We start from the raw sequence: 24,494 nt of genomic DNA, 5'->3' as shown, positions 1-24,494 counted from the left end.
TGGGATGTCCTAATTTAAATAGTAGGAAATTGAAATGAAGGAAGATGAAGCCACAGTTCAAATTCATACAGTTTGTTAGTGGAAGAGCTAGAATTTAGTATGAATAACACTGAAACCCATATTTTTTTCTACCACACATGGTCAAAATTGGAGGAGATTTTCAGAGGAGGGGAAAATTAAACTGTAAAACATAGCAACCTGTAACCATAGAAACCCACTTAGTTAACATCCCCCAATTACCCAAAAGGAGAGAGAGGGCTGCCATTTTAGCACTAACAATTTATTTCCAATTACAAGAAGCCCTCCCTCTCAATCACTCTTTTAGAACAAGGATGTACTGTTTGGAAATGATATAATAACCAAAAAAGCTCCCAGTCAATCCTAGTTTTCAATGTTTAGACAGATTCCCTGATGGTCATGGTTTCAAAAAAGAAAAAGCACAAAGAAATTTAGCCCAGATTTAGTCATTTCTGGGGGCATGAGCACACTGTGGCAGGTATGAGTAAAAGTTATAAAGAAGCATTTTAAAGTTCTCTTTAAAAAGTGTCCATTTCTGGTGCAAGGGTAGTTCAGTGGTAGAATTTTTGCCTGCCATGTCGGAGACCCGGGTTTGATTCCTGGTATGCACTGCCTCCCCCTGCCACCTCAACGAATCATGCAGCAATAAAGGGATAGCCCCTTGGAAAAAAGAGTGAAATGTGACCCCGCCATAGAGCATACAAAAAAAAAAAAAAAAAAAAAGAGTGGTCCATTAAATGGAGATAAAAAGCACTCCCTACTGAAAAGATGAAAAAGCCAACTGTCCCAATGTGATGAAAATGAGTTTTTAAAGCTCAGGATAACATTTCCACTGCACCATACACAAAGACTCTCAAAGCTTGGATCTCAAATGATGCAATGTAGGAGAAGGGAATTCCCTTAAAAACCTTGTTTAGATGATTCAGAATGTGACTCAAGATTGAGATGTTGATCCAAGATGTTGTAATGAATATGAATAAAATTATTTTGTGAAATGCAAATAGTAAAAAACACTAAATCTTAATCCGTGTTTTTTTAATGTAATACGTGATTTTAAAGGTGTAATTGTAATTATATTAATAAATATTATCAGATGTTGAATGATACCACATTCCAAAACTTTATAAATTTAGGTTAACCAAAAACTTTTTGGTGGAGAGAGGAAGTTTACATGGGAATTGGTCATATTATATTCATGCTACCATATACTCCTGCCTATACAATATTTAGAGCTCAAAACACAATTATTTATCTTTGGAAATGCTGAGCAGTAAATATTCAGTCACCAGGGTAATGTGGCAAACTCATTATATAACCACATTGTTTCAAAAAAAGACACTATCAATAACAACAAGCCATGGAGAGACAAGGTCACATCCACCAGCCTCATACTCCAAGGCCCACAATGCCACAGGGCCCTAGAGAAGGAGCACCCCAGCCTCTAGTCCCACACCCCAACTCCTCCCAGCACGTGTGCCCAGGAAAAAAGGAGAGCAGGACACAGCATCCCCAACAGCCTCGCTCTATGAGTCCAAACCAGCTTCCCAACATGCTTCATTCTTACCTCAGTCACCATCAGAAAGCCTGAGACTCTCAGGTCATCCACCTTGGACCGTCACCCCTGCATTTCTATGTATATCTGCTCATCTGACCCAATTCTCCTCCCCCTGCCCTCCCAAACCCTTCTTCTGGACCCTCTGGGTCCCACAGCCCATCACAGAAAGTTTCCCCACCCTCAATCTCCTCTCTGAACATCACTGTCACATTCTTGCTCAAAAGGAAATCTAGCTGTCTCCTAATGTCTCCAGTTCCCCGTGGTCTTTTCTCTCCTGCCCAATGGCCTTGGAGTGCTCCTCATGGATGATTTCTAATGACTTCTCCTCTTTTCTTCAAAAGGTCAAGTTCCTTTCATGTTTGTGCCATCAGACTTTACTATCTCCCCTGGTACGCCCACTTTGTCACTCTTCAAAATAACTATTTCACACCTTCTCTCTCCATAAGCCTTCACTGACTCCTCCATCCCCATTCTCCTTAAGATACCTCTGTCTGTCCGTACCTCACCTGGCTGATGAAATTGCCTTGCCAGGCCTTTCAGTGCCAGTGAAAACAAACTGTGGATGTCCCTTCAGCAAGGGTGGATTTGCAATGATATACAACCTTGCTATTCCATGTGCAGTCTTTGGATTAGTACCCAGGAGCTTGTCAGAAAAGTAGATTATCTGGTCCCACTCAGAACTTACTTGATCAGAATCCTTAGGCAATTCATTAGCACATTAGAGGTTGACAAGCACTGATATACAACCCAGTTGTCCTAGGCCCCCTTGCTGACCACCAGACTTGTACTGACTTCCTAAGTACAACAGCCATGAACCTCAACTTCTACTTCATTGAGAAGCAATTATATACAAAATCTTCTTATCAACTAAACTACTGACTTCCCAACAATTGCACCCATGTGTGACTTCCTTCCCTTTACTATGGTAAAGGGTTCTAGCTTTTTTCAAAGGCATAACTCTCTACTAATGTTTGTCCCCATTCCTTGGGGACAAATATATGCAAGGCATCTGCTGTCCTTCAGCACAGTGGAAAAGGGCCCACAGGCCACAGCACAGCTGTCATCTGGAGCACACTGGCAGCTCCTCTGGAAATTGAGAGCTTCAAAGCTGCCTTAAAAAGTTTTAAACAAAATTAGTTGTTTGAAATGTGAGATTCCAAACGGAAGAGCCCCTGAGTCATCTTGCAGGATAGGAATGGTGGAAACCTGAGTTCTTTGATTTCTAAGAACTACGAAAAAGGAGGATGTGCATACTTCTAATGCTAGTAAGTTCTGGCTTGAACCAACAAGGGAATGGCAGCAAGCTGCTGATGCAAGGTTTTAACATCCATTAAACCAACCCAGCATTTGTCCCTGACATAATAACTCATGGTAAATACATATGGGTGGTGCTCTGTTCTCCTACCTTCATGACACAAGGTACTCCTTTGCATTGCTTTAGCAGCCACTCCAAGCTGAAACAGCAACAGGCGAGATAGGCAAGGGGCATTTGCACACGGGTGCACACATGCAGGTCAGGACAATGCAGCAGACTGAGGCAGGAAATTAAGTCTCCACTTCTTTCTAGTTAAGGAAATTGGAACACCAGCTTCCATTGGAGAAATAAAAGCAATATTGTTTTAGAGAACAAAATAGTCCAGGAGACAACAAAAGTTTTGGCATTGGCTCCCTCTCTGGAGATGCTATCATAGACACTCCACCCCACTTAGATGAACGCAGCCTGTTTAGGAATGAAGATCAAACTTACAGATTCATTTATTAGGATCATGCACAGTGTAATGAACTTTCAGTCATTTGACTAACACTCAATGCCTTCCCAATTGTTAAAATGAGAACAAAATCTGGTGAGCCATTACAATTTTTTCTGAGTAATAGCAATGACAGGAGAGTCTGGTAGATTACTTGCTGATGGCCACCTGTCTGTGAAGGGGCAGTTGGACTCAAACCATGTGGCTGCCATTCACAGTCCAGGTATAAACATGGGTCCAACAAAATGAATTTGCTAAAACACATGATAAGAGAGAAGGATGGAGCTACCAGAGACCACAGAGCATAGAGTCCAATCCTCTCCCACAAATAAGAAATTGTTTTAAAAGAAAATACAGATTAGTACCTACTTCTTGGCAAGCCTTATGTTTGACCCTTGAAAATAGATTTAAAAAATAGATGAAAAAGATAAAATCCCTATTCCTTTTTTTTCTTTTTCCAGAGCACCGCCCCCCATCTATGATGTGGCCTTTCTTTTTCTCTTTTACATTTTTATTATAAACAACAAACGAACATACCAACATGCTTGACATACACTTGTTTTTGTTTGTTTTTTTTTTTGCATGGCAGGCACCTGGAAACAAATCCGGGTCTCTGGCATGGCAAGAGAGAGCTCTGCCTGCTGAGCCACCATGGCCTGCCCCATACAATCATTTTTTAATTATGAACATTCTTGACATGGTTACAATCAATGACACAATATAATCACATAGTTCTGTATTCATCACTATGATCATTTTTTGAACACTTGCATCTCTCCAGCAAGTTAAAGAAAAAAGAAAAAACTCATACATGCCATATCCCTTACCCCTCCCCTTCACTGAACACCAACATTTCAATGTACTAAATTTATTTTAATATTTGTTCTCCCTATTATTTATTTTTAATCCATATGTTTTACTTGTACATCGATAAGGTAGACAAAAGGAGCATCAGACACAAGGCTCTCACAACCACACAGTCACACTGAGACAGCCATATATCATCATACAATTATCTTCAAGAAACACAGCCACTGGAGCACAGCTCCACATTTTCAGGCAGTTCCATCCTGCCTCTCCATTACAACTCAACTAAACAGGTGATATCTATTTAATGCATAAGATAACCTCCAGTATAACCTCTCAACTCTGTTTGGAATCTCTCAGCCATTGACACTTTATTTTGTCTCATTACTCTCTTCCCCCTTTTGGTTGAGAAGTTTTTCTCAATCCCTTGATGCTGAGTCCCAGCTGATTCTAGGATTTCTGTCCCACCTTACCAGGAAGTTCCACACCCCTGGGAGTCATGTCCCACGTAGACAGGGGAAGGGTGGTGAGTTTGCTTGTTATGTTGGCTGGAGAGAGAGGTCACATCTGAGCAACAAAAGAGGCTCTCTTGGGGGTGACTCTTAGGCCTAAATTTTAAGTAGACTTGACCTACCCTTTGTGGGGTTAAGTTTCATATGAACAAACCCCAAGACTAGAGGCTCAGCCTATAGCTTTGGTTGTCCACACTGCTTGTGAGAATATCAAGAATTTAACATAGGGAAGTTGAATTTCTCCCCATTTCCCGAAGGGGACTTTGTAAATACTTTTCCACTCACTGATCGAATCACTCTGGGATTTATCAGGGCATCACTCTGGACAAACCAACAAAACCTCATGTCCTACCCGAGGTTCCAAGTACTTACGGTGTTCAATCAAGCTATCTACATAAGTTATATTAGGAAATGCACTAGTCAAAATATAAATTTTGTACCAAATAAACGTGTTTTGCTTTCGTCTCACACATAAGTTGAAATTTTAAAATATTAATTACCATCTATTTTCAGCACCCTGCAGTAATGACATTCCTTTGTTCTTCCTCATGCACAAATATTTTTAAAATTTGTACATTTAGTCACTATTATTTTACACTCTAAGCATTCCTAGATTATACCATCTCAATCTTTAACATCTGTCTTTCTTTCTGATTTCATTTATTCCCCCAGCCCTCCTCCCTCTATCATTCTCACATGCAGCTTCATTCAGTATTTTAACATAATTGTATTACAGTTAGGTAGTATTGTGCTGTCCATTTCTGAGTTTTTATATATTCAGTCCTGGTGCACAGTCTGTATTCCTTCAGCTCCAATTACCCAATGTCTTACCCTATTTCTATCTCCTGGTGGACTCTTACCAACAAAATATTCCAAGCGTATTCACTAATGTCAGTTCATATCAGTGAGACCATACAGTATTTGCCCTTTTGTTTTTGGCTAATCTCACTCAGCATAATGTCCTCAAGGTCCATCCATGTTGTTACATACTTAATAACTTTATTCTGTCTTACAGCTGCATAATATTCCATCATATGTATATACTACAGTTTGTTTAGCCACTCATCTGTTAATGGACATTTTGGCTGTTTCCATCTCTTTGCAATTGTCAGTAATACTGCTATAAACATTGGAGTGCAAATGTCTGTTTGTGTCTTTGCCCTTATGTCCTTTGAGTAGATACCTAGCAATGGTATTGCCAGGTCACATGGCAATTCTGTATTCAGTTTTTGAGGAAACACCAAACTGCCTTCCACAGCAGTTGCACCATTTGACATTCCCACCAACAGTGGATAAGTGTGCCTCTTTCTCCACATCCTCTCCAGCACTTGCCATTTTCTATTTTATTGATAATGGCCATTCTGGTGGGTGTGAGATGATATCTCATTGTGGTTTTGATTTGCATTTCTCTAATGGCCAGGGAAGTTGAGCATCTCTTCATGTGCCTTTTGGCCATTTGTATTTCCTCTTCTGAGAAGAGTCTGTTCAAGTCTTTTTCCCATTTTGTAATTGGATTGGCTGTCTTTTTGTTGTTGAGTCGAACAATCTCTTTATATGCCTTAAAGTCAGGCAGTGTGAGACTTCCAACTTCGTTTTTTTTTCCCTCAGGATACTTTTAGCTATTCGGGGCACCCTGCCCTTCCAGATAAATTTGCTTATTGGTTTTTCTATTTCTGAAAACTAAGTTGTTGGGATTTTGATTGGTATTGCATTGAATCTGTACATCAATTTAGGTAGAATTGACATCTTAACTATAGTTAGTCTTCCAATCCATTACATGGTATGCCCTTCCATCTATTTAGGTCTTCTGTGATTTCTTTTAACAATTTCTTGTAGTTTTCTTTGTATAGGTCTTCTGTCTCTTTTGTTAAGTTTATTCCTAAATATTTTATTCTTTTGGTTGCAATTGTAAATGGAATTCATTTCTTGATTTCCCCCTCAGATTGTTCATTACTAGTGTATAGAAACACTACAGATTTTTGAGTGTTGATCTTGTAGCCTGCCACTTTGCTGTACTCATTTATTAGCTCTAGTAGTTTTGCTGTGGATTTTTCAGGGGTTTTGACATATAATATCATATCATCTGCAAACAGTGAGAGTTTTACTTCTTCCTTTCCAATTTTGGTGCTTTTATTTCTTTTTCTTGTCTAATTGCTCTGGCTAGAACTTCCAATACAATATTGAATAACAGTGGTAATAGCGGACATCCTTGTCTTGTTCCTGATCTTAGGGGGAAAGTTTTCAGTTTTTCCCCATTGAGGATGATATTAACTGTGGATTTTTCACATATTCCCTTTAACATTTTAAGGAAGTTCCCTTCTATTCCTATCCTTTGAAGTGTTTTCAACAGGAGAGGATGTTGAATTTTGTCAAATGCCTTTTCTGCATCAATCGAGATGATCATGTGGTTTTTCCACTTTGATTTGTTGATAGGGTGTATTACATTAATTGATTTTCTTATGTTGAACCATCCTTGCATACCTGGGATGAATTCTTCTTGGTCATGATCTATAATTCTTTTAATGTGTTGCTGGATTCAGTTTGCTAGAATTTTGTTGAGGATTTTTGCATCTATATTCATTAGAGAGATTGGTCTGTAGCTTTCTTTTTTGTAATATCTTTGTCTGGCTTTGGTATAAGAGTGATGTTGACTTCCTAGAATGAATTAGGTAACTTTTCCTCCTCTTCAATTTTTCGGAAGAGTTTGAGCAGGATTGGGACTAATTCTTTCTGGAATGTTTGGTAGAATTCACATGTGAAGCCATCTGGTCCTGGACTTTTCTTTTTGGGGAGCTTCTTAACGACTGATTCAATTTCTTTACTTGTGATTGTTTTGTTGAGGTCATCTGTTTCTTCTCGAGTCAAAGTTGGTTGTTCATGCCTTTCTAGGAAGTTGTCCATTTCATCTACACTGTTGTATTTATTAGCATAAAGTTGTTCATAGTATCCTCTCATTACTTCCTTTATTTCTGTGGGGTCAGTGGTTATGTCTCCTCTTCCATTTCTGATCTTATTTATTTGCATCCTCTCTCTTCTTCTTTTTGTCAGTCTTGCTAAGGGTCCATCAATCTTATTAATTTTCTCATAAAACCAGCTCTGGTTTTGTTGATTTTCTCAATTGTTTTCATGTTCTCAATTGCATTTATTTCTGCTCTAATCTGCATTATTTCTTTCCTTTTTCTTACTTTGGAGTTAGTTTGCTGTTCTTTCTCTAGTTCTTCCAAGTGGACAGTTAATTCCTCGATTTTTGCCCTTTCTTCTTTTTTGATATAGGCATTTAGGGCAATAAATTTCCCTCTTAGCACTGCCTTTGCTGTGTCCCATAAGTTTTGATATGTTGTGTTTTCATTTTCATTTGCCTTGAGATATTTACTGATTTCTCTTGTAATTTCTTCCTTGACCCACTGGTTGTTTAAGAGTGTGTTGTTGAGCCTCCACATATTTGTGAATTTTCTGGCACTCTGCCTATTATTGATTTCCAACTTCATTCCTTTATGATCTGAGAAAGTGTTTTGTATGATTTCAATCTTTTTAAATTTATTGAGACTTGCTTTGTGACCCAGCATATGGTCTATCCTCGAGAATGATCCATGAGCACTTGAGAAAAAGGTGTATCCTACTGTTGTGGGGTTTAATGTTCTATAAATGTCTGTTAAGTCTAGCTCATTTATTGTATTATTCAAATTCTCTGTTTCTCTATTGATCCTCTGTCTAGATGACATATCCAATGATGAGAGTGCGGAATTAAAGTCTCCAACTATTATGGTAGATGTGTCTATTTCTCTTTTCAGTGTTTCAGTGTTTGCCACATGTATTTTGGAGCATTCTGGTTCGGTGCATAAATATTTATGATTGTTATGTCTTCGTGCTAAATTGTTCCTTTTATTAGTACATAGTATCCTTCTTTGTCTCTTTTAACTGTTTTACATATGAAGTCTAATTTGTTGGATGCTAGTATAGCTACTCCAGCTCTTTCCTGAGTGTTATTTGCATGAAATATCTTTTCCCAACCTTTCTCTTTCAAACTATGTTTATCTTTGGGTCTAAAATGTGTTTCCTGTAGACAGCATATAGATGGGTCCTGTTTTTTAATCCATTCTGTCAGTCTATGTCTTTTGATTGGGGAGTTTAATCCATTAACATTTAGTGTTATTACTGTACAGGTAGTACTTTCTTCTATCATTCTGCCTTTCGGATTTATATGTCATATCTAATTTTCCTTCTTTTTACCTTTACTCATGGTCTTCCTTTCTACACTCTTCTCCACACCTCTCTCTTCTGTCTTTTCATATCTGTCTCTAGTGCTCCCTTTAGTATTTCTTGCAGAGCTGGTCTGTTGGTCACAAATTCTCTCAGTGATTTTTTGTCTGAAAATGTTTTAATTTCTCCCTCATTTTTGAAGGACAATTTTGCTGGATATAGAATTCTTGGTTGGCAGTTTTTCTCTTTTAGTAATTTAAATATATCATCCCACTGTCTTCTCACTTCCATGGTTTCTGCTGAGAAATCTATGCATAGTCTTTTTGGGTTTCCCTTGTATGTGATGGATTGCTTTTCTCTTGCTGCTTTCAATATTCTCTCTTTCTCTTTGACCTCTGACATTCTGATTAGTAAGTGTCTTGGATTATGTCTATTTGGATCTATTCTCTTTGGGGTGTGCTGCACTTCTTGGATCTGTAATATTAAGTCTTTCGTTAGAGTTGGGAAATTTTCAGTGATAATTTCCTCCATTAGGTTTTCTCCTCCCTTTCCCTTCTCTTCTCCTTCTGGGACACCCACAACACATATATCTGTGCGCTTCATATTGTCATTCAGTTCCCTGAGTCCCTGCTCTTATTTTTCCATTTTTTCCCCCTCTAGTTTCTGTTTCTTGTTGGATTTCAGATGTTCCATCCTCCAGTTCACTAATCCTATCTTCTGCCTCTTGAAATCTACCATTGTAAGTTTCCATTGTTTTTTCATCTCTTCTACTGTGCCTTTCATTCCCATAAGTTCTGTGATTTGTTTTTTCAGGCTTTCCATTTCTTCTTTTTGTTCATTCCTTGCCTTCTTTATATCCTCCCTCAATTCATTGATTTGGTTTTTGATGAGGTTTTCCATGTCTGTTCGTATATTCTGAATTAATTGTTTTAACTCTTGTATCTCATTTGAATTGTTGGGTTTGTTCCTTTGACTGGGCCATATCTTCAATTTTCCTAGTGTGATTTGTTATTTTCTGCTGGCGTCTAGACATTTAATTACCTTAATTAGTTTACTCTGGAGATTGCTTTCACTTCTTTTACCTAGGGTTTTCTTGCTGAATGACTTTGTTGTCTGTCTGTTCTTTGACATTCAGTTCAGCTTTTTCTGGACCTCTAGCTTAGGTTTTGTTTAACATAGGAGAACTTTTCAGTTCTTGTTTCTTGCCCTGCTTGTATGGTGCCTTTCCCCCCACCCCCAACCCTTAGGTGGGTCTATGTAGGTATTATAGACCCCAGCCAGATTTTCCCAGACCAAACTGGCCTCCTATCAGGGGGAAATAGTCACCTGCGATGGTTTTCCCTGAGAGTGAGACCCAGCAGGTTGAAAGACTTTCCTATGAAGTCTCTGGACTCTGTTTTTCTTATCCTGCCCTGTATATGGCACTTGTCTGCCTGCAGGTCCCACCAGCATAAGATGATGCAGTGCCTTTAACTTTGGCTGGGGGCATGGTGGAGACAGAGGAGAGGTTGTAGGCTGGTTTTAATGGCTTCAAATTACCAAGTCCTGGTGTCTGAATTCCTTTAGGGAGGGAGGGATTCCACTTGAGTTGGGCTTCACCCCTTCTCTGGGGAAGCCACAGCTTCCAGACAAGCCCTCAAATGGGCTTGTTTCTGCCTACGCCTAGGGCAGTTGCAGCCTGAGAAGCCCTGCCACTGTATCGAAATGCAGTCAAGTCTTTGTAGAAACACAGCCACAAAAACCTCTGTTTCTTTGCTTTTTTCTTTTTCTGTCAGCCAAATGAGTGACCTCTGCTTTGACCAGGTTCACCTGAGCTGGGGGCCTATTTTTAGTAGTCAGAACTTGTTAATTAATGCCACAATTGATGTTTGGTTGGGCTCAGCCCCTGCTGCTGTTAAAGTCTCTTTCCTTTCCCCCCTGGGAAGCAGCCTGGGGGGTACAGGCACTGGCTGCCACAGCTTTGGGAACTCACGGTTCTGGGGAGGCTCGCAGCCGGTCCAGCTGGTCCAGCCTGGGGTATTCTGTGTGTCCGATCACTTATGTGGCCCCAGGAGCTGTTCTGAACTGTTTCTGGTTATTTAGTAGTTGTTCTGGAGGACGAACTAAAATGCGCACATTGCTAAGCCACCATCTTGGCCCCTCCTCTGTTGTTCTGATTCATTTTTTTGCTTGTGTCTAGGCATTTAATTATCTTAATTAGTTTATCTGGAGATTGTTTTCACTTTTTTTCCCCCTAGGATTTTCTTGCTGGATGTCTTTGTTGTCTGTCTGTTCTTTGACATTCAGTTCAGCTTATGCTAGTCCTCAAGGTTAGGGTTTGTTTAATAGATAAAAATTTTTCAGTTCTTGTTTTTTTTGTTTCTTGCCCTGCCTGTATGGTGCCTTTTCCCCCACCCCTTAGGAGGGTCTACTTAGGTATTATAGACCCCAGTCAATTTTCCCAGACCAAATTGGTCTCCTCTCAGGAGGAAAGAGTCACCTGCATCAGTTTTCCCTGAGGGTGAGACCCAGCAGATTGAAAGGCTCTCCTATGAAGCCTCTGGACTCTCCATATTTCCAGCCCTACCCAGTATGAGGCACTTTTCTGCCTGCAGGTCCCACCAGCATAGGCGATGTGGTACCTTAAACTCCAGCAGACTCTCCCTGCTGGGGTGTGGTGGAGACAGAGGAGAGGCTGTAGGCTGGCTTTAATCACTTCCCTTTTCCATACCCTGGGGTCTGAATTCCTTTAGGGAGGGATTCCACCTGAGCTGGGCCCCACACCTCTCCTGGGGAAGGTACAGTTTCCAGAAAAACTCTCAAACAAGCCCAATTCTGCCTATGCCTGATGCAGTGGAGTCTGAGAAGCTCTGCAGCTGTATCCAAAGAGTAATCAATCCATAGAAACATAGACACGAAATAGAAAAAGAAAAATCCTTTTCAGAGCAGGACCCCACTCCTCGGGTTTGCAAGTCAAGAGCTTAAGTTGGTATGTTGCTCTGTGTATTTCCAGGTCCTATGTGCCCCCTCCTTTCCTACAGGGCCCAGACCTTCTCAGATCCAAAAGACCTTCTGTTTTGTTTTTGTTTTTCTTTTTCTGTCAGCCCTGCCCCCTCTGTGCTGGGGCAAAAACCAGCGACCTCCGCTTTTACTCAAGGTTCAGCTGAGCTGGGGGTCTATTTTTAGTAGTCAGAATTTGTTAATTAATTCCACAATTGGAGTTTTGTTGCACTCAGCCCCTGCTGCTAGTAAAACCCCTTTCCTTTCCACTTTGGGAAGCAGCCTGTGGGGGAGGGGTGCCAGCTGCCATGGCTTGGGGAACTCACTATTCTGGGGGGATTTGCAGCCTGTCCAGTTAGTCTGGCTAGCTATGTGTCTAGTCACTGACATAGCCCCAGCAGTTGTTCTGTACTGTGCCTGGCTATCTACTAGCTGCTCTGGAGGATGAACTAAATCCCACACCTCGCTGAGCTGCCATCTTGTCAAGTTTGACACCTGGAGCGCCCCTTCATTTTTGAAGGGCAATTTTGCTGGATACAGAATTCTTGGTTGGCAGTTTTTCTCTTTTAGAATTAACTATATCATACCACTGCGTTCTTGCCTCCATGGTTTCTGCTGAGAAATCTAGACGATCTTATTTGGGCTTTCCTTATACTTGACAGATTGCTTTTCTCTTGCTGCTTTTAAAATTCTCTCTTTCTCTTTGACAGCTGACATTCTGATTAGCAAGTGTCTTGGAGTTTGTCTATTTGGAGCTATTCTGTTTGGGGTATGCTGCACTTCTTGGATCTGTAATTTTATGTCTTTCATAAGAATTAGGAAAATTCCAGTGATAATTTCCTCCATTAGTCTTTCTCCTCCTTTTCCCTTCTTTTTCTCCTTCTGGGACACTCACAACATACATATTCATGTACTTCATGCTGTCATTCAATTCCCTGAGTCCCTGCTTATATTTTTCCATTTTTTTCCCTATATTTTCTTTTGCTTGTCAGATTTCAGATGTCGGGTCCTCCACTTCACTAATCCTATCTTCTTCCTCTTGAAATTTAACATTGTAGTTTTCCATTGTTTTTTTTTCATCTCTTCTACTGTCTTTCATTCCCATAAGTTCTGTGATTTGTTTTTTTGGACTTTCGATTTCTTCTTTTTGTTCACCTATTGCCTTCTTTATATCCTTCCTCAATTCCTCAAATCAATTCATTGATTTGATTTTTTTATGAGATTTTCCATGTCTGTTCTGTTCAAACATCCTGAATTCATTATTTCAACCCCCCACCCCGTCCCCAGTTGTAAATCAAAAGCTTAAGTTGGAAAGTTGCTCTATGTATCTTCAGGTCCTATGTGTACCCTCTTTTTTTTACAGTCCAGACCCTTTCAAGTATTTTGTGCTGTCCGTTCCAAAAAACCTATTTTTTTCGTTTTGTTTTGTTTTTCCTATCAGTCCTGCCTACTCTGCACCAGGGCAAAAACTAGTAACTTTAGCCCTTATTTGAGGTTTATCTGAGCTGGGGGCCTATTTTCAGTAGTCAGAATTTGTTAATTACTTCCAAAATTGGAGCTTGGTTGTGCTCAGCCCCTGCTGCTAGTAAAGTCCCTTTCCTTTCCCCTCCAGGAATGAGCCTGTGCAGGAGGGGCGCCGGCCTCCACGGCTTGGGGGATTCACGGTTCTGGGTGGGAGCACAGCTGGTCCAGCTTGTCCAGTCTGGCATACACTGTGTCCTGTCACTGATGTGACCTCAGCAGTTGTTCTGTGCTGTTACTATTTAGTAGCTGCTCTGAAGGATGAACTAAATACTACACCTCACTATGCCACCATCTTGTAACCTAATCCTTAAACATATAAACCACATGTTTATATGGTGGGGACATATAAATAGATAATTTCTATCAATTGTCTGGGACCATTTAGCGCATGGCAAGGTGCCTTGCACACTTCAATCTCTATAATCTACATAATAACCAATGTTATTTCCATAATTATAACCTGAATCATCAAAAGAGGGTTAAATCCCCAAATAGGTTTAAATACTTCACTTAGAAGGATCATATGTAGGAATGGAGAGGGGTACTCAAGAAGCCTCTGGTACAGCATGGGATGGTGGGTTATTTTTACATTTTATACAGCACTTTTACATGCATGATTATAAGGATGAATGAATGAAGCTGGGTTTTTTTATAATATTGAACCCACTGATTGAATTGTACTTCCCCCAGATTTCCTGTTAAGGACATAATAATCTTTCCTGATTGCTATATCATTTGAATCAGGATTTTCTGTGATTTGTCACCATAAGCATCCTAATCTATATAGGGATAGAGAATACAACATTTTCCAAACTTATATGACTAAGGAATCCCTTTTAAAGGAGTAGATTATGAAACTAGTGTTTCGTGGAAAAAACTCTGAGCAACGTTGGATTAGAAACCTGTTTAGGAGATGGAATTGACAAGGTTAATTCACAAATTTAATGACTTCTGGATAGGACACCTGAAAATACAGTCTGCATGGCTTGCACCTAACAAGTGTTCTCTTCACTATTAAGTCATGGACTGCTGCATGAACAAATACATATTGGCCCCAAAATGTTATAATCGTGGCAATTTAGAATTGATTAGCCAGGTCAAGGCTAAAAAAAGTTCAGAAAACTTCCCAAACTCTATTTTTAAAATGGAAAAATTTACAAAAACATTTGTTGTAGTAAGCAGAAAACAGCAAAAACAAGCGAAATGCATGCAGTATTTTATAAGCAAAAAATAATTTATCTGTAACTATGAAAAACTTGGGTCTGAAATAGTGGAAAGGTTTTCAATTACTTGACACAGAAAGACATCAAATTACTAATGTGTTTGAAGTGGAGACATTCTAAAATTTTATGCAATGACAAAGGAATTCTAAAACTTAGAACGGCCCCACCTCATTTATAATGAAGGCTGAAAAGTGAAGCATTTTGTCAGATTGCATGAATGTCAGGCCACGCAATTGCCTTTTTATTAGAAGGCAAAATGAGTATCTCTGACCACAGGCTTTGACTTGCTCCTCCCCAAATCAAAGGATGTACTGATCTAGATGAACTTATTTTGCCTGTAGCATATACCCTTTCCTGTGTTCCTAATACCAGTGTGGGAAGCAGCACCATTGACATATGCTGATTTGACACCCCAGAAGACCAGGGCATTAGAAACTTCCTTTAGGGAAAAGCTGCAATGATCACATGATCCAAATTTTAGTTTGAGGAGCTGAAATTATTCTCCTTTAAAAGATCTTTCTAGTATCTATTGATTATTTTTCCAGGGATAGATATTGCTCATTGGTGCTCATTCAATAGAAACAAGGGATACTTACAGAAGCTCCAGGAAAGTCTTTTTTCTTGGAGATTAAAATTAATTAAAATTTCCTAGAGATCAAAAAATGTTTATCTGGAGGGGAACTAGGAAGAAGCATGAAAATTTTAAAAGATGACCATGAAAGAGTAATTGACCAAGTCCCCACTTGGTCCAAACAAGGATTCCTGAGCTCGATGAATAGTGCAAGGCATTCAGAACTGATTCAATCAGAGGGATAATATTTTTGAGAACCTGCCATGTGTTCACTCATCACTTAACTGGCCTTAACTCATAATTTTCACAATAATTTGTGAATTAGCTTTTATAATGGAATGGTTGCTGCTTAGGAACACTTATTTCTGAAAAGTAATTTCAGTGGGCAAAGGGAGTTAAGAGTTTCCAGTTCTGAATAACAAAGTGGTTTTTCTTGACTACATTTGAAGAGAAAGTTATTTTGAAGTTCAACAGCTCTTAATTCTATGGTTGTGGTTCCTGGTATGGTTTTGAATTAACATCTCAATGTTAATGGAAATGGAAATCATAGTCTCCAATTGTGTGACAGATTCAGTTGAGGTTTTCAAACTAACAGTGTAAAAAAAAAAAAGCCTCATTTTAGGAAGAATGGCCTAACGAGGGGAAAGTGAATTGCTCAAGGTCACATGCTCATTAGTGTCACAAAGTGAAGTAACAAGCCAGCCAAGATTCCTTCCTCAGGAGGACCTTCCCCTTCTACAGTGGGGCATGCCCCACTCCTTGGTCATTTCTGTAATACCCAGGGTCCAAAGAGCAGCCAGAGAAGGAAGATGCGCCTGAAGAACCTTAGTGTTTTTTGATGTGGGCAACATGGATAAGAATACTGCTGTTCTACTAATCCCGGCAGAAATACCCATACAAAGATGTAACTAGCTCCAAAACTGCAAATGAAGAAGTGCACTCAAAAGCATCTTTGTACCCAAAATATACAGAGGGAAGCAAAACATTACGGAGATCACTATATAGATTAAGCTAAATCCCTCCATAAACAGTTCTCCAAGGGACTGTCCACATTCTTTACTCAGTTATTGCTTGAAGTCAGTAAGTCATCGGTTGGGAAATGTTTTAACTTAGAGTGGATTTTTGTCACCTTGGGAATCAACAATTCACTCAAAGCAGTATGTGACAGACATATTGGAAAAATCAGGTGAAGAGGAGACAGAAAACCTGGATTCTAGTTTAAACTTCACCTTTTTTTCTGAATCACATATTTTTGCCTTTTCAGAGGGGGAATATCTGCCTTGCCTCTTGCACTGTTGTTATAGTTCCTAGAGGTGAACATATGGCTCCCTCTGCCTCTAACACCATTCCTTTAATGCGCTGGTCCTTTGAGAGCCATCTCACATCTCCCATTTCGTCAAAAAACTTGCCATGACTGCTTCCCACAACACTCTGTCAACATTATCACAGCACTTTGAACACCATAGGGACAATAAATTTATCTTCACTAGATTGCAAGCTTTTTGAGGACAAGAAAGACATTTTATCTCCACATTCTCAACACTTAATACAGTGCATTTAATACTTACTGATTAAGTTCTTTGTAAACTGATAGTGTCATAAAAAATTTACTTTTAAAATGCTAATCACCTAATTATTGAAAGTAAAAATACAATTTAAAACCTTGCTGTTTTACCCCATTAAAAAACACCCAGAGGGTGGGCCACAGTGGCTCAGTGGCAGAGTTCCCTCCTGCCATGCCAGACCTGGGGTCAATTTCTAGTGCCTACCCATGTAAAATAAATAAATAAATAAAACAAACACCCTCCCCCCACCCCAAATCTGCAACGAATGACAGAAGTCTTGAATAAACAACCTTTGGCCTAATGCAGGTTCTTCCAAAAATTTGCAGAGGTTATTTATGCTAACTTTTCATTTACAAATGTATTCTGAGGAAAAAAAAACACAGAGTCAACCCACAGGAGTTGGTAAAAGAATTTTATTATGTGGCTTAGGTAGGTCTTTGCATTCTATTAACAGAAAAGTTTTTTTCCACACCTTATCTACCTAACAAATTATATATTTGTGATTTTCTCTACATAGCCGAAGTATTACACTATCAAAGAAAACCTTCATTTGTACTTTGGTACAATTATACAGTAGATACCTCTTCCTCCAGAAAATAAAAAGTCTCAATCTATACTCAAAACGGGACAAGACATTAATACCAAGTTTCTTGCACCACTTGGCAAGACTGCAATAAAAATCAATACAGTATGCTGCTTAACTAAGAAAGTGAGACATCTGCCACAGCTTCATTCAAATTTTTATAGGAATGATTTAGCATCAGGGTTTATTTTTACTGCAGTTTTCACATATGATAGGTAGATGTACCACAATGAAGAATAGTCTCATTTGCATAAGAGGCTCAAATATTAGACTCTAGTACAGGAAATGTCTCTTGGGGCTTAATAATAAACAAACAGATTGGGGGGAAATCTGCCTTAGGAAAAATTTCACTTTTGTTTGACTAAACATCTGAGACATTTTTTATCACAGCTTTCATATATTAAAAAAGTTTCCTCCAGGGATGAAACATATTTTTAAAACAAAACTAGTCGCTATCATCTGATCCATGTTCTGAGCACCGATCCGAGACCTCATTATTGGATCCCTCTGGTTCTGATTCATTTCCAGAGCCTTGGCCTGAACCCTCATTATCTGATCCTCTCTCAGAATCCCGATCTGAATCGGCACTCGGAGAAGCTGGGCGAGAGTAATTCTCAGAACCTCCTGAGTGGCTTCTTCCTGACTGCACAGATTCATTGTCAGACTGTTCAGAACCTGAGGGCCTTCTCTTTCTGGATGGCTGGTCACTGTCTGAATCCTCATCTGACCGTTGTCGTCGGGGCCTCCGGGGACTGCTGTCCTCACTGCCAGACCTATTCTGGTTCTCGTCGGAATCACTCTCTGAGGAGGCATGTTTCTTCTGTGGTTCACCCTCATCTGAATCGCTGTTGCTATTGCTGTTTCTGGGATGTCTGGCAAAGACATGCATTAGTTACACACTGAGGTTTACAACTGAATGGAGCCTTGATAAGCAAAGAATGTGCTTTTAAAAAGTAAAGGCATTTAATATTCTATTTCTTGGCCTGGCTGGACAGTGTCTACAGTTGTCCACTTTGTGATATTTGCTTTGTAAACTTTTCTGTAAATATGATATTATTACACAATGTAAAAAAGGAAAAGAAATAAGACACTTTTTCTATAAAGGCAGAATATATACAGTGAAGGATGACTCACTGGATTTTATCAGACACCTTTCATTAAAATGAAGCACTTTCTAATCTCATACAAAAAATTATGAAAAGAAAAAGAAACATTTGTTCATGTTTACAAGAAAATCAAGAGCATAAAAATTGAAATGCAGGATCTCCCTTGGCTATAGAGACTTTGAAGAATGAACCCCCTCCCAAAGCTAGAAGAGTAGGACTCATCCCTGTTCTATTACCATCTGTGTTAACAGATACCTTAAGAAGAGTGAAGTCATTATTATCTATCTTAGGATATGCTACTGCACCATGACTATTAAAGACAGGAATCTGGGGCTAAAAGGGGTTTTCAACTTGTTTATTTTTGCTCTCCAGTATTTGTCTGCTTGTTAGTTGATATGTTAAATGGAAAGGGAATTTGTGCGTATGCTTGGAGGCTCTGGAGGAAAGAACATTCCCTTAACCACTGTGACAGCTATTCACCAATCCCCCCCTCCCACTTTGGAGAGAAGACATATACTTCTACTCTGGCAAATTCCTCAGGAATGGTTTCCATGATGGATATTCCAGAAAGGAATATTAAACGCTACAGGGATTAAAAATGAGGGAGGTGAAATAAATTATTCTCTTCAGAGACCAAAACATTTCTGCAGACTGTAGAAACTGTAGAAAGGCTATTCATGCTTTCATCTGAAAGAATTATGTAACCCAGAACACTCTGAGAGAACATAGTGAAGAATGACTAAGAAGTAGACTTGTATATTCATTCTGTATATATATATTAAAGGGAATATATAACTGCCTGGGACCATCAGGTCGCCTAGGATCTAATTCATTTCATTTCATCTGGCCAAATAAGCAAACACACTTCATGACAGTCAGGATAAAGTTTAACTGTTGTTAAGTGGCCTAAATAAATCTGGCTTTGCCCTCAGGTATAGGTTTAGCAGCAGCTCAGCCTCTCACATTGGATTTTTCTGTCTACACATTTTAGCAGTCACACATTTTGTAATACTGACTATACACACTTCTAACCAGTGCAGAGGCAGCACTGTTGGCAAGGGCAAAACAGTGCTTTAGGGAAAAGCAATTCAATTTGTATCAACTAGTATCTTCAAAGAAAAAGGGAAGTGCAGAATCATCATAGATGGTTCCCTATGGATCTCTTACCCTACGAGGCCAGTCCTACCAACACACTTAGATCTAGCCCTAGCCCTCTCAACATGTAATCTCTCACCTCTGAAACAACCAGGATTACCTACTCTTCCTGAGATTCAACTCAAACCGCATTTCTTTTAATAAAAACATCTCTTACAACTCCCTAAACCAACCCATTCCAGATCAGGTGCCTTCTGCCCATGATCTGGAGCTCAACATATAAATATATAACTTAAGTGATGAATCCTATTACACCGTGTGATTTTTGGTCTATTTTTTATTTGCTATTGCCTCCAAGACACAAAATCCAATTGGTGCAGGCTATGTTTTTTTCCTTCTATCCCTAGCACTTAGCACTGTACCTCAAACAATGGATGTCCAAATGTCTACTGAATGCATGAGTTAAATGATGGTCAACAGAATAACAGGGTACAGTATGATACAAAAAGTCCAGGTCTAGGAATCTAAATGAGGTAATAGATGCACACACTTCAGTGAAAAACACAAAGCATTATAATAAAGACAGGTAAAAAAAATGTACATGAAGACTAAGGTAAGGAGAGGATAAAATTAAAGTCTATATTATAAAAAATGGCACTGGTTAGATTTGTTTACCTAATCCAAGGAAATCTGAACAAAGGCGGCAACTTAAGTTTGACAAGCAATTTTAAGAAAAGTAAAATTAAGTATTGTTCCACCAGCTGTGCAAATGAGCTAAAGGACAGACTGCCCAAGTAGTCTAGGTAGGATACAACCTCTATACAACTCTTTACTTTCCAAGAAGGTGGGAACTAGCAAGAAACCACCTTTCACAGTTAAGTAAAAAAAAAAAATGAATAAATAAATAATAGGGGAGATAAGGGATATTGGATATATGAGCTTTTTCTTATTTCTTTTTCTGGAGTGATGCAAATGTTCTAAAAATGATCATGCTGATGAATACACAACTATGTAATGATATTGTGAGCCACTGATTATACACCATGTATGGACACTAAAGATTTATCAATAAAAATACTAGGAAAAAAGAGAAAGAAAGAAAAAAAAAAACTACCTTTCTCCAGGTGAGCAAGATGAGACTACTCATAATGCTTTTAGTCACTTAAAGGTAGCACAGCAAAATGATACATTTATATGATGTCATCTAAGAAATTTCTGTTTATGTAAGTGAAGAAGTGAGATTTCAAAATATGTTTTCTTCTTTGCGGGATAAGCATAAAGTAGGACAAAATGGAAAAAGAAGGACTAATGTTTGATAAGGTGTCTTCCAGTTATATGATTCCAAGAAGCTGGGAAGAGGACATTCTGGAACAGTGATCACTCCTAATTATCTATTTCCTTCCCCAATTTCTAAAATTCTGTTTTCCCTCTTAAGAAAAAAAGAACCTATGTTTTTCCTGGCACAGACAGGCTGGTTAATGACTTTTTGTTTACTCACATCATTAGAAGAAAGTAATTTATCAAGGGAAAAATTCTTACCCTTCATCAGCAATTTTAAGTTTATCCTCATCTGAAGAATCATCACTTGACGATATTATGGCTTTTGACTTTATTTTCCCCTTCATTGAAGGAGGCAGACGTTCTGGCTTGGGCTAAAGAAAGAATGTCAAACAGAATATATTACTCAAGACTTACATTAGGACATCGTGTTAAACTGGGTTTGCAATACAATGATACAATCAAGCAGCAACCAATTAACTTTGGAAATAAGCATTTGTGCTCAAGGAAGCTGCAGGGAAAGAATGTATTCTAATGCAGTACAATTTTTTATGACTACAGGGGTAAAAGAAAGACAGTACTATGAACTTACAGTCTTTTTCTTCTCTGCTTTTGGTGGACGACGTTTTTTTGGTTTTGGGCCATTTTCTGTTTCATCATCATCAGATCCTTCTTCTCCTTTTGGAGGTCTTAAATAGTGAACACCAAGAGAGTTTCTCAATATTCACTCATGTCTACAACATCTAAGACCACTTGACTATTAACATATTATTCTTTCATTGTGAAAAGCCTAAGAATGGTTTTTGTGAGGACATACCTTGAGTATGTTCTCAAACATACTATACACTCCTTAATGGCAGAGGCCACAACTTATATTACTGCACATGGCTCAGGAGTCTTCAGAAACCATGTATTTATGCAATCTTTGTCTGTCAGTTTAGCCACTGGTTAGCCTTCTTATTAACCTATGATAAGTCTGAATCTTACACACAGGTGGAGTGATACAGGCTGTTGGAAATGACCCATGCCTCAGATTTCAACAACTTTCCCTTCTTCCTTTCTTCCCAACTACTCATTCCAGGCCTGCTGTTAATGCTACGCATCGCAGTTTCTATTCCACGGGTTTGTGTTTGAATAATGAATTCATCAGTTTCTTTCCAAATATAATCAACTGAGGGTTAGGAAGAGCAGATCTTGGTAAGATAACTGAATGGGCGCTCCACGACAGAGAAACAACATGAGAGGCAATAGGATAGCTTAGGTACAGCTCGGGTGAGAGACAGGCAAGTCACCCTTGATCTGAACAACAGATGGCACTGGGTGACAAAACCTGAGCATCATTATTTCCATTTTACCAATAAGGAAACTGACACTCAGTAAGTTTTCCAAGACTGCACATGCACATTTAGTGTGGACACAAGCACAAATTTCCTCACTCTAAATCTCATACATTTTACAATAAATATTAAAATTTTAAAGATATAAGATAGACAATATGACTAATGCAAAGCTGTTAGAAGGAAAGCAGTGGAGCTTCTAAGTAATCAGGATTTTATGACAGAGTCTATCTTAAGATTACAGTGGGAAGTGGGGATACAAAAGGCTTTAATGTCTGGGAAGATCAAGTGTTTATCAGGAGTCCCTAAATTTCTAAATAAAAAAAAGATTCAGTAGGTGAAAAGTCTTTTACCCCCTCTTATAAGGCTACTTAAAATGCATTAATTATAAAAATACCTTCTTCTCTTTTTCTTCTTTCTCTCACCACCCTCCTCTTCTTCACCTTCTTGTTCACTACCACTGCCCTTCCTCCTCTTCTTCTTTTTGGACATTGGGAGGTCATCATCAGTGTCATCATTGACAAATTCATCAAACTCTCCTCCCTTCTTAGAACGCTAAAATCCAAACAAGACTACAGTCAGTTATTTCCTGCTGGTGGAATAAATATGGCTTGAATGATAAGATAGAGGAAGAGGCCACATCCTATCAGCCCCTTTACAAACTAAGGATCTTCTACTAAGTATCACTAGTACAAGTATCACTACCCACATCTCAAACAAAGTCAAATGGCAGATGTGCTTGGCTAGGCCCAAATTTGGCTAGGCCCAAATTTGAATGATTCCTTATTAGGATGAATAAGAAGTCATGGTTATGTTTTGAATGGTTAAAACTTTGAAAAAATCATTTCCTTAAGAGTTATTACAAAATAAAATATACTTAGTTAACGAGGAATGCACTTCTGAATACCAGATACCACTGATAAAATTCAATGATTGTTGTAAGACTACCTCTAAGCAAAGGAGGAAGTAAAAATTAAGGGCTAAGTATTAAGTGAATGTAATCAATTCTCTTCATCTTGGAAAGCCAAAGGATAGGCACAAATGTCATCAATGTCAGCAGGAAACATATCTTACCCGTCCACCACCACCTCTTTTCTTCTCTTTTGTTGCTTCAGTCTCACCAGTAAACATAAGGATATTTTTGGTTTTCTCCACATATTGGGCCCGCTGTTCCAGAAGTTTCTTCTGCTCTTCCTTTTCTCGGAGACGTTTCTCTTCCTATAAGAAAGTAGAAAACAACATCAAAATGCGTTATGATAAAAAATCATGGCTCCCATCCCAATCAGAAAGACTTCTTTCTTAACAAAGTTTATGTATAACACAATTCTTCAATTCTAATGTAACTGGAAAATATAACAGATACCTGTTCTTTAAGAAGTTTCTGTCTTAATAGCTCTTTTTCTTGTTCTTGTTTGGCCCGCAACTCACGTTCTTCTTCATCTTGTTTGCGTGCTCGGGCCACATGGTACTGGGCCTGACTCAGTAAGTCAGAGCATTGCCTAAAACATTTCAGATTTAAAGAAATATGAATGTAGCTCGTATACTTTGCTTAAAAATTTAGAGCACTTGTTTTCCTTACAAAAATTAAAAATTTTGAAGCAGGATTAGTTGGTATCTCTGTCAAGTCTTAATTAGCAAAATTAACTTAGTTTATCATGAACCAATATTGTCAACTATGTTAAGTTTCCAAATTTTAAATTTCCTCCCAAAGTACAACTAAAAAGTTTTCCAACATTATCTTCATATTTTCCCATGCAACTTAAGTACTTGTACTAAATCAATTTTGCCACATTTCCTGAAAGGACCCCCAGAAAAAAGCCTACATGTAGGCTGGGGAGTCCCCTAGAGGAGAAGAGTGTGAAAGACTGATTCCTGGAAGACCAGGAATACCTGATCCACTTTTGTGTTACTCTCCCAGCCCACACCAGTATCACTACCCACATCTCAAACAAAGTTGCCCTTTCATAAACAGTAACAATACCTGGCTTCTGTAGCAGCAAGGGCTAAATCAAATCTCATTTTATCTCCCACTTTACTCAAGTAACTGAAGTATCTAAAAGGAATGAGAAAATAAAACACTTTTCTTAAAAATGAAACAAAACACATCAACAGATTATATCTTGTAAGTCAAAAGTAGAAGTTACATATATTAATAAACTTTTCTTTGAATACTTTTTTGGTAATACAACGCCAGTGGTATGATTCTTTTCAAAATCTAAAATGTTTGTGTAATTTCCATCATAATATGTATATGTATGTGAATATATGTTACTTTAATTTTCGTAAAACTTGATTTGACTTATTTGTTTCTTTCTATATGAATTTGTACTCTACAGTCTTTCTCCATAAAATTCCTATGAAATTTTGTTATGGGAAAAAAAAAGGAAACAAGT

General features: G+C 38.6%; 1 protein-coding gene across 1 annotated transcript in view; it reads right to left on the bottom strand.

The window, feature by feature from the left end:
• Nucleotides 1–17,100: 17,100 nt before the first annotated feature.
• Nucleotides 17,101–24,494, bottom strand: part of CTR9 (CTR9 component of Paf1/RNA polymerase II complex) — a 43,913-nt gene continuing 36,519 nt past the window's right edge. Inside the window, exons 19-25 of the mRNA XM_077113990.1 lie at nt 24,083–24,154; nt 23,465–23,600; nt 23,176–23,319; nt 22,499–22,656; nt 21,357–21,453; nt 21,026–21,138; nt 17,101–18,157 (exon numbers count right to left, since the gene is read on the bottom strand). Of these exons, the coding sequence (XP_076970105.1) occupies nt 17,731–18,157; nt 21,026–21,138; nt 21,357–21,453; nt 22,499–22,656; nt 23,176–23,319; nt 23,465–23,600; nt 24,083–24,154 (1,147 nt within the window). The 3' untranslated portion in view covers nt 17,101–17,730. The remainder of the gene's footprint in view (nt 18,158–21,025; nt 21,139–21,356; nt 21,454–22,498; nt 22,657–23,175; nt 23,320–23,464; nt 23,601–24,082; nt 24,155–24,494) is intronic.

This window comes from Tamandua tetradactyla, chromosome 8 (genome assembly GCF_023851605.1).
Source record: "Tamandua tetradactyla isolate mTamTet1 chromosome 8, mTamTet1.pri, whole genome shotgun sequence".
Classification (NCBI taxonomy): Eukaryota; Metazoa; Chordata; class Mammalia; order Pilosa; family Myrmecophagidae; genus Tamandua; species Tamandua tetradactyla.
This window is presented reverse-complemented; position numbering and strand designations above follow the sequence as displayed.